Here is an 11003-nt window from a genome sequence, read left to right on the forward strand (position 1 = left end):
AACCCCCATTGCCCACAGTGGTAATTTGCTTAATAGCACACGTTCTCTTGACTTCTTTTCCTGCTGTATTTCTCTCTCTAGTGCCGATGATTCCTGAGATTACTTCAATTCATGCACACGCACACATCGTTGCTCAATGGTAAGCTCTGGGAAGTTCAGAAGAGAGGAGAGATGTGCTGTAAGTTAGGTTCTGACAGGCCCTATCTGGATTCTGTGTTAAGGGAGACTTGAAGATTGTGAGGGAAGAAGCAGTGAGATGTGTTAGGGAGGTTGGTTAGTTTCCTGTAACAGCAGAACATGGCTCTAATCCAGGAGAAAGATGATGAGAGCTTGCAAGAGAGTAATAGTCATAAAGACAAGAAGGGCCCAATTCTGGGTATTTCTTTAGATCTCTTGATCAATATTTATTGAACTATATTATGTATCAGGCCCTATACCAATACCAAGATGGATATAATCCTGATCCTAATTTTAGGAATAGGATAGGAAAACAGTTTAGGAAAGTCAACAAAACGTGCAAATTCCCAGCTACAGAGCCCACATCTACCCAGAGTTCTTGCCTCCCCTCTACACTGCTTCCATCAGGGACGTTGTCATAACATTTGATTGAGTAGAGTGGTAAAAACAGAAGGCAATCTGCAGTGAACTGACAGTGAGAAAAATATATAGGAAAGTAGAAATAACTAGGGTAGACAATGTTTTCAAGATATTTGGCAGCAAAAGATAAAAGAAGTATTTTCAACATTTTTCCATATCTGCACACATGAATCTATTATAGTCTTAATTTTTATTACCATATCAGCTGCATAAAGACACTACTTTAAACATTTAATTTTAGAATAGCTTCAGATTTACAGAACAATTGTGAAGACAGTAGAGATATCAATACACACCACACCCAGTTTTCTCTACTGTAAACATCCTTCATTAGTATGGTATATTTGTCACAATTAATAAATAAGTATTGATACTATTATTAAGCAAAGGCCCTTATTCAGATTTCATCAGATTTTCTTAAATGCTCTCTTCCTGTTCAGGATATCTCATCAAGGGTGCCATTTTACACTTAGTTGTCACATTTCCTTAGATTCCTCTTCATTGTGACGGTTTCACAAATCTTCATGTTTTTGATGACCTTGACAGTTTGAAGGGGGTCTACAATTAGGTCAATGGATCAAATTACTGCAGCTTTGGCTGTTGGGAACTCTGTCAGTTGTCTCCTTTGTTCCTTTGATATATCCCCATTTGTGTGTTTGTATGTGTGAGTGTGTGTGTGTGTATGTGTGCGCGCGCACGCGCTTAGCATCTCTTTACTTTCTGGCACTGTAAGGTGCTATCAGCTCATTTGCATATTTTCTGCCCCAGTCCAAGAATCAAGCATCTCTCCATGGAGTCCTTGTTCCTATAATTGGAGAATAATATTGGAAATCAAGAGATGGGCACTGAGTGTGCTCATGGCTACTGGAGTGTGATTGCTTCTAGGTCCTCACAGGAGGCAAATCAAGGAAACAGAAGTGTGTATACTAACCTGTGCATAAACGCATGTCTAAAAATATTTGTACGTGTAACCATCTCCATCTGCATTAAGTTGAACATGAGTTCATACTGATGTCTCCAACTCTAACCCATCACAACATGGGTCAACATTCTAGCCTCTGCTTCTTGCTTATCTACAACCTCCCACTCTAAAAGAGAAAGAATTGGCTCCCATCACCTGGTATTCATTTATTTACTTATTCAATTCCAGTATACATGTGTAGTGGTTTCAGAATTCTTAACTCTATCCCCAGGTAAAGCTATTGATGAATCAGTCTACAATGATTACGCCTGGTTCTCTTTGCCTATAGCTTTATAGAATCCACTCATTTCCAAAGTTACTTAGGTCAGTGCCTCCCCCTCAAGCCCATTCCCTCCTGTAACACAGTTAGATAGTTTTGCTACATTCTGCATTCCATCCTGGGATTCCCTTGACCTCTAAACATACACATTTTAATTTGCATACACTAACATTCTCTTTTGTGATACAAAACTCAATGGATTTTGACAAGTGGATTCTGTTATGCATCCATAATTACAGTATCATACAGGAAGGTTTCTCTACTCTATTATCTACTCTAATTTAATGTGATTCTCCTATTCATTACCTCCCTACTCTCACTCTGAACCCCTAGAAACCACTGATCAAGTTTATCCTCTCTATGATTTTGCCTTTTCCAGAATAGAAATAATAATCATAAATGGAATAATACACTATACGGTCTTCTAAGCTTGGCTTCTTTTACTTACCAATGTCTATTTTAGTTTCATCCATGTATTTCCATGCCAAGATAACTCTTTCCTTTTTATTGCTGAACTGTATTCCATTTAATGGAAGTGCCACCATTTGCTTATCCATTTACCTAACAAAGAACTTCTTGGTTGATTCCAGTTCTTGGCAAGAATGAATAAAACTGCTACCAACATTCATCAGCAGATTTTTGCACGAACATGAATTTTCAGATCAGTTGGAAATACATAGGAGCATGATTTAGTTATGTTTAGTTTTATAAGAAACTGACAAACTGTCTTCTAAAGTGACTGTGTCATTTCATAGTCCCACCAGCAATGGAAATTCAGTCTGTGATACCCACTATTATTCAGGCAATATGTGTGCTGTCTTTCATTTTTTATCTACTAATGTGAAAACTTTTTTAGATCTTTTCTAAATTAACTGAAATTTTAGTCTGTCAGGTTTATTTTTCCCAGAAGGGCCTAAATTCCTCAATGAGTTCTATGACGTGGTTTTTCAGGAACATCTGACCGGTTTCTATTTTCTGATTTCCTAGTTTGGAACCTGATGCTGAGTCACAATTGATGTTTCCATACCAGATATTCATAACACAATTATTGAACTATTAAATTCAAACTAAAATAGATCTTTTATCTAAGACATTTGGAAATATCACTTCATTAGATGACACTTTTCACTTGCAGAGTATACAATCTAGAAATTGCTGGGAATTGAGACATTTCTGAGAACAGAATCCTATTGTGGGTGAAGGAAATTTCTTAATATGTCAAATGGAAAAGCACCCCTTTGCTATTGAGTTTGTGATCTCCAAAGCCTACAACATTTACTTCAAAGCAGAAAATTCCAAAATACTGAATGACCAGCATGCCTACCTCATGTATACAAAATATGAGCACTGAAGAATTAGAGAAATGGATGAGCCGGAAGGGTATCCAGCTAAGTGAAAAAAGTCAGACAAAGAAAGGCAAATGCCATGTGATTTCACATATTATATGTGGAATCTTAAAAAACCCCCAAAACAAAAAAGCCCAAACAAATAAACAAACAGGACAGAAGCAAACTCATACATACACAGAACAAAATGATGGTGCCAGTTGGGTGAAACAGGTGAAGGGGATTAAGAGGTACAAACTTCCATTTATAAAATAAATAAGTCACAGGGATGCACTAAGGAATATAGTCATAGTCAATAATATCGTATTAACTTTGTATGGTAACAGACAGTGACTAGGTTTATCATACCGATCATTTCATATTATATTTAAATGTCAAATCACTACTTTGTACATCCGAAACTCACATAATATTGCAAGTCAACTATAGTTCAAGAAAAAAGGATGGAACTTGGTGGATAAACTTTAAAGCCTGTTCACAGGTAGAAAAAATGTTTACTGTATAATCTACATTATAAAGTTGCACTAATCCAGATAGGGTGATACCAATGTAAGAAGAGACACAAGCCAATGGAACAGGATAGAATGTCCAAACATAGATCTACATGTATATGGTCAACTCGTTTTCTACAGTAATTGAGGTTTTCAGCAGTCAAAGAATTGTCTTTTCAATATATGATGCTTAATAATGGGCACCCATATGCAAATAAATAAATAAATAAATAAATAAATAAAAACCAATAAGCCTTGAGGTAAAAACCTCCAACTTATGCAAATATTAATATATCATAAATACTGAAATAGATCACAGGCCTAAATGTAATGCATAAAATTCTAGAACTTCCAGAAGAAAATCTACAAGAAAATCTTTATGAACATAGGCAAAGATTTCTAAGACTTAAAAAAATGGATAAATAAAAAAAGGGAAAATAGGAAAACTATTTGATAAAACATAAAAATTAAGAACTCTTGCTCTCTAAAGATCACCATTAAGCAAATCAGACAACTCCTATATAGTGGGAAAAAATATTTGCAAATCATTTATCTGATAAAGAACTTGTATCCAGAATATATAAAATTCTTACAACTCAATATTGAAAAAACAATTTGGTAAATATAAAGAAAAGTGAAAGATTTGAACAGATACTTCACCAAAAAACAATAAAGATGACAAATGTAAAGATGATTTACATAATTAATCATTAGGGGAGTGCAAAGTTGGAACCACAGTGAGATATCACTATGTATCTATTAGAACATAAAACAAAAATAAAGATATGGTAACAATGGTAACAAAACCAAGTTATGGCGAGGACGCAAAACAATTAAATTCTGATAAATTTCTGACGAGAATGTAAATCACTACACCACTTTGGAGAACACATTGACAGCTTATCTCATGAATTCACACACGCATTTACTACATGATCTAGCAATTCCAGTGCTTAGATATTCAAGGGAAATGAAAATATGTGTACACAGAGAACCTGTACACAAACGTTTGTACTAGCATTCTGTAGAATAACTCCAAGCTTGAAACAACTATAATATGAATAAACAGATCTAATTTGGTAGACCTACACAATAGAATGCTGGCAATAAAATAAAGGAATAAACTATTGGTGCAGGTAACCAAAAGAATGAATCTCAAAAGCACTGTGCTAAGTGAAAGAAACCAGATTCCAAAAGCTACCTAATGTATCATTCCATATATATGAAATTCTGGAAAACACAAAACGCCAAGGAGAGAAATCAGATCAGTTGTTCCCAGGAGCTGGGTGTGACAGAAAGATACTGATTACAGAGGGCCACCAGAGAGCTTTCTGGAATGATGAGAGGGTTCTATATTTGATTGTGGGGGTGGATAGACAACCATGCACTTGTCAAAACCCACTGAACTGTACAACTAAAATTGGTGAATGTCACTTATCAAATTATGCTTCAGTAAAGCCGAATAAAAAGAGAATCCCAACCATTTATTTGTGCTGGTCTATTTCCTGGTCTGATAACCACATCCACATCTAACACAGATTCACTTTATATAGTTGCCACCTGACATGGACTCTCTCTTCTTCCCATTCATTGGCAGTATCTACGGGTCCTCATTTCCAGTTCTTTTCTAGGAGCTTAGCACTGTACGTTTATTCATATGTAAAGATGCACACAAAATTTCTCTATTTATCCAGTAGTTTAATTGTTTGTGACAGAAAACATTTTGTAGTCACTCCAGTCAGCCAAGTTCCCAAACCAGAAGTTTCACTTTATAGTATGTGTATTAAATTATGTATTAATATATATCATATGAATTCAATTACATTATATATATATTAATTCCTTTGACAATACTTTTAATCATATAGAAGGATATAAAGTTAAAAGATCTACTTTTATACCCAATTAAATCCTTTCACCAGGGGAATTGCTGTTATTAATTTACTATATATGCTCCCAGAGATTTTTCATAGAATAGAATGATTATATCTGTATTATTGGGCAACATATCTTTTTCACATAACATTATGTCTTAGGGAATTTTATGTCAACTCATATTGATATAGTTCAATCATCGCAATTGTGGCATGTACAGAATAGAGCATATATACTATAATTTTAGTTATTTCTCTGTTTGGCACATAGGTATTTTTCAATTTGGATAGTTTCCTCGGCAATGCTAAAATAGAATCCACTGGATATTTATGTCTAAAGCAGGTGTAACATCACAGGCTCACCTCTTAAATGAATACGTCACCTACTAGAAGCAGCGCTGTGCCTGCGTAGACATAGAAACACAGCCGAGAAATCAGCCAGGACTTCCTGGTTCTTAAATGCTAGATGAAATTGCCTGAAGTCTTCAATCCACATTTTCTGGAAAATCCTACTCAGGATTCTCCCAAGTTATCTGTAGACTGATAATTTTGTGGTCATCCTTCCTTCTCAGATTTTCTGCTGCTTCTGATTAGTTTCAAAATTATGCAACTGTTTCATGTGTATGGGTCTTAATCTACTTGTTTTGACCCAGTCACGTAACTCAGCATTTTCCTTAATGTTCATAAAAACAAAAACCTTACATACATTGTATATATTTTAACATACTTGCTCAAGTTTTGGAGAACCACAAAAATGTATGTTGCAGCCCACTGTAGCACTGCAAAAGTTGTGTGTTACTCCTCCTCTGTAAAAATACAACATCTCTCGGTCTAGCCTGGATTCTGGCTTTAGTTTTCTGTCCGGTGGTGCAGGCTGCCTCTCTACTTTTTCTCTCTTATTTATCCTTTGCTTCTTTTCTCTCTACCCCTCTCCTTTTGGGGAAAAAACCCCAACACTTTTCTCCCATTGCTCTACACAGAAAATTTAAGGTCCGCTTAGCTAAATCATCTAAGCACGCATTCATCTCAGGACACACTGCAGATTCAAGGGCTAAGCTAAAACTTAAACGTGGTGCACTTAGAATGATCCCACTCAATTCAGCGAGTACACAGAGGTGGTGTCCTCTTCAATCTCTATGTGGCTGGAGGGGTAAGGGAGACTCCTGCCTTTGAGGAATTCACAACTGAAAAGCATATAGACCTTCTGAGCCACCTGGATGACCATGTAAGGGAAGAAGATGTGTGGGACACTGAGCTGGGAAGGATTAATTTTGATTTTAGGCATGAAATGCTGTGAAGAGGAGGCTCTAATTGAAGAAGAGTACAGGTGAGGAGGATGGCTTTCCATGAGAAGGTGGAGCCCTCTGAATTTCCAAAAAAGTAAACCAAATAGCAAAAAACCTGGGAGACACCTGCTATGCTGCTGATCAGAGCCTGCTCAAAGAAACTTGACCCATTCTACTGCCTTCCACAATAAACTACCAGCCCAGTGCGGGTGTGCTCCACCACTCACAGCAAGCACACGTTAGTTTTTAGGTGGACAAAACACATAGGAAAAATAGAAATAATACAATTGTCAGGATAGGCTTACATTATACATTCCTAGCTTCCATGTCAGAAATGTTATTTTCTCTATCATCAGCAACAGTGAAAATAAGACTATATGTGTAATTTAAACATGTTTGGAAGGGCTGAGAGCCTGGGCCTTTTGGAGAATATGGTGGCAGAAATAATGAAGACAATTCTGGTTCTGAGAAATACTGTCAGCTACCTGTTTGACCTGCAGTCACCACAGTGAAATGGGAAACAAAGAGTAAGTTGGTAAAATTAAGAAAAGAGCAAAAAATGAAAGAGAAGCAAGATACGCCAACCAACTCCCTTTCTACCCAAGCTGCCAACTTCTTCCATCAAGGAAACCACCTCACCACACTGATAGAGAAGGATGCTCTTCAACTGGGAACCCCGTACACAGAGTACCTGGCAATAGGCGAATAAAACAAAGAACAACTACAAAAAACTGTAACAACAATGCTACTATAGAAGAAAGTAGAAAATATGAATCAAAAAACATATCAGCTGAAGAAATTCTTCCCCTAAAACTGACCATGAAGTTGAAGAAATAGTCATACAACTCTTTAAACTGTAATAAATATTTGGAAATTCAGGAGATAAATTCAGGAATAAATTATGAAAATTTAACACTGAGGTCGTATTTGCACCTCATCTCTAGTGCATATTCCAAATCTAGGGTCACATGTGACGTTCGTAGTTTTCATATTTCTTTCTCCTTCTGCAATCTACAAGACTTTCTTAGCTTTTCTTTGTCATGATACTGGCATTTTGAAAACTTTGGGCTGGTAATTTTATAAAATGTTTCTTAATCTGGGTTTGACTAATGTGTCCCCATGATTAGACTCAGATTATGCAGCTCCAACTGGAATCATGCAGGAGTGAAAAGGTCTTCCTCTCAGGGTACAGCACACACCAAGACACGTGGCACCTTATGCCCCTTGAGGATGAGATTAACCTGGATCAAGGTCCAGATGCTGTTTGATTTCTCCACTGTTTAGTTACTATTTTTCCCCTTGTTACTACTGAGCAGTCTGTGGTGAGACACTGAGAACTTGCAAACAGCCTGTTCCTCATCCAGCTGTTTCTGCAGGTACTGTATTCTGTGAGGAGTCTTGCCTGAATCAATCTTTACTCTCATGGTTACAAAGGAATTTTTTTCACTCCATCACTCCCTTCACATTTATCAGTCTGCGCACTTATTTAAGAAAATGTTGTCATTTCTATTTATGTGTGTATTTGTTTATGTCCTACTTTATTCAGTGGGTTACAATCACTGAGGTGCTAATTGGTTTTAATGCTCAAACTGTCTTCAACTTTAGCCAATGGGAACCCTGTTAAGCTAACTCTAATGTTCTTTCGACAGTTTTTTTTTTTTTTTTTAATCATTCCCTTGAGCACTTTCGTACTCACTGGCACACCAAGATTTTCCAGTTTCATCTTGTACCTTCTTTGACTCAGCACTGGAATCAGACATTTCTCTAAGAAGCTCTTATTTCTTCTAGTAGGGATGGATCCTTAAAAACCAAGATCTGGACACAAAGTTTGCTTATGGCTACTAAGGTATCATCAGTTCATTGCTTCTTTCTGTAGATAGAGGTAGGGGAAAATACTTGCTTTTATTCATACTTAGACTCCAGTCTGCTCCCTTAGCTACATATTTGATCTCGGGTCCCTGTTGCAGCAAGAACAAGAATGAGAATGATGAGAGAGAGAAAGAAATTCTCATGATCTTTTACGGAGTCTTTTCTGGAAGCACAGGGTAGAAGAAGGAAAATCCTGGCTGCATTTTACTTCCGGATTCTAAACATACACTTTGCCTATTTGTATCTTTAATGATGTTTTCTGTTCAAATACTTACCATCTGCACCCGTTTGCTTTACAATGCCTCCTGGGTTTTACTAGATTCTGGAGGATTTCCTACCCAGGTGCAAAGTCCAGTCTGTGCTCAGTAAGTTTTGAAAGGAAAAATTGTAAGAGAAGATCGAAGGGATACTCTTTTTGAGTAACTCGTTCAAAAATGCCCAGACCACTCCAGAGAAAAATGAACACTGTATACAGATTATGTTATCATGCCCACAGATCACTGTAATAAATGAGACTCCACAGACAAGCTTGAATAGCGCTCTGTTCTGTGAGCAATGCATTTGCCATCTCAAGAGAGCCAGGTACTCACAGGACTTAAATCAGGCAGGATTTCACAGGCTCTGTGATACAGTCCTTTTAAAAGCCACTTCAGATCGTCATTTGATTTTTCATTTTATTTTTAGCAAGCACAGAAAAGATGGGAAACATGGCTTAACTTCAATGGGACAAAGGGAAGATTTGGTGCTTTTTCTTTTTGATACTGTTGACAATAGACTCTATTCTTTAATGATCAGCATTATGAAAGAAAATAAGATTATAATGGAATAAAAAGCTATTTAATGTTCATCACTGAATTTAGTGGCTGATAAGTTATGACAAGATTATTTCTGAAACCGTTTGGAGATAATGTTCAACACATTTCTTGAGTCTGTGGCTGGTGTTCCTGTGTAATTTCTGTGCCCTTTACCTAAAATGTCTTACTAAACATATTAAAACATATGAAAATGACAGTGATCTATGGTGCAAGATGTTATGCAACATGTAACCTGGTTTTTTAACCACATCTCCAACTATTTATATTCAAAACTTACGTGGTGCCAACAGAGGGCCAAATACTATAATTATTATAAAATAATTTTGTAGAATTCCTTACTAGTATCTAATAAAAGACTAATAGAATTATGTCAAACTAGAATTTCATGTCTTTTTGTCTAGAAATATACTGAGATACAATTTTTTTTTCCATGAATACTTTCCATATTATCTTTTTTTCTAACTGAGTTAACAAGTTGTCATTTCCTGGTCTTTGCTTAGATACAGATCGAAAGGTTGGTGTGATCGCTGAGAAATAAACAGTTCACAGGGATTGTTGGCCTCTGTTTTATGGAGCTTTAACCCTTAGGGGACAGTAATTCACAGGTAGATATAAAGTATATGAATAAAGAAGAGAAGTTTCCATAGACATTAGAGAGAGACCAAGGATATCTGGGAGAAGAGGATTAGAAAAGAAAGCAGGAAGCTGATGGAGTTCATCCAGGGACGAGCCCCAGAAGACGGTGTAAGGCCCAGGACTGCTGCCAGGTGGGTGGTCATCATGGACAGAACCATCTTGAGAGCCAGTGTTCAAACTTTGGAACCAGGTAATCACTCACTCCATCACTTCTTCTCTCTATTGTCGCAGAAAAAATGTGTTACAGCTCAGTGTTACAGCTCGGTTGTGACAGCAACCTGGATCCCAGCAAGAGACCAAGCAGCACTTGGAGAGTTGGAGAACTCAGGTTTATTACGCCAGCGTGCCCAGAGGAGTTAACATTCCAAGCTCTGGACCCCGTCTGTAGGTTTACACAGGCTTTTATAGGCTGCCAGTTTACACTTGGCAACATCATATGCAAGTAAAGTATAACAAAAGTTGACTAATTAGGAACAGGCTTTGTAGAAATGGATCAATCAGGGGGGAAAGAAATAACCAAACAGGAGTGAGGGAAATGGACCAATCAGGCGTGAGCCCACTTTCCTAGAAGTCAGCCGATTCAGAGGCAAAAAGTGAGATAAAGCCGCTGGGCCAGGGAACCAGACGGTGCTGGCAGGAGAGTAGTGGCCCTGCCTGGGGGTCCTGCCGGTCTTTTTTATGGGGCTCCCCACCTCACTATGAGGGTTTGGAACTTTTTCTAATCATTTCATGTAGGTTGATCAACAAACTTTTCTTTGTCCTGTCTCAGCCTCACTTCCTCTATATGAACTTGTCTCTTAGCACTGTTCAGTTCAGTAGCAAGGTCAAGAAAAGGAGATGAGAATTTG

At 37.2% G+C, this 11003-nt stretch overlaps 1 protein-coding gene across 5 annotated transcripts in view; it reads right to left on the reverse strand.

Annotated features, from left to right (window-relative positions):
• GPC5 (glypican 5) overlaps window positions 1–11003 on the reverse strand; it is a 1150604-nt gene that overhangs the window by 149653 nt on the left and 989948 nt on the right. Inside the window, exon 8 of one of the 5 annotated variants that reach the window (XM_032496791.1) lies at window positions 10091–10374. The exons of the other annotated variants lie outside the window; for them this stretch is intronic. Coding sequence (XP_032352682.1) covers window positions 10373–10374 — 2 coding nt within the window. The 3' untranslated portion in view covers window positions 10091–10372. Of the gene's footprint in view, window positions 1–10090; window positions 10375–11003 lie in introns of those variants that run through there. 5 annotated transcript variants of the gene reach the window in all.

Source organism: Camelus ferus, chromosome 14, assembly GCF_009834535.1.
Source record: "Camelus ferus isolate YT-003-E chromosome 14, BCGSAC_Cfer_1.0, whole genome shotgun sequence".
NCBI lineage: Eukaryota > Metazoa > Chordata > Mammalia > Artiodactyla > Camelidae > Camelus > Camelus ferus.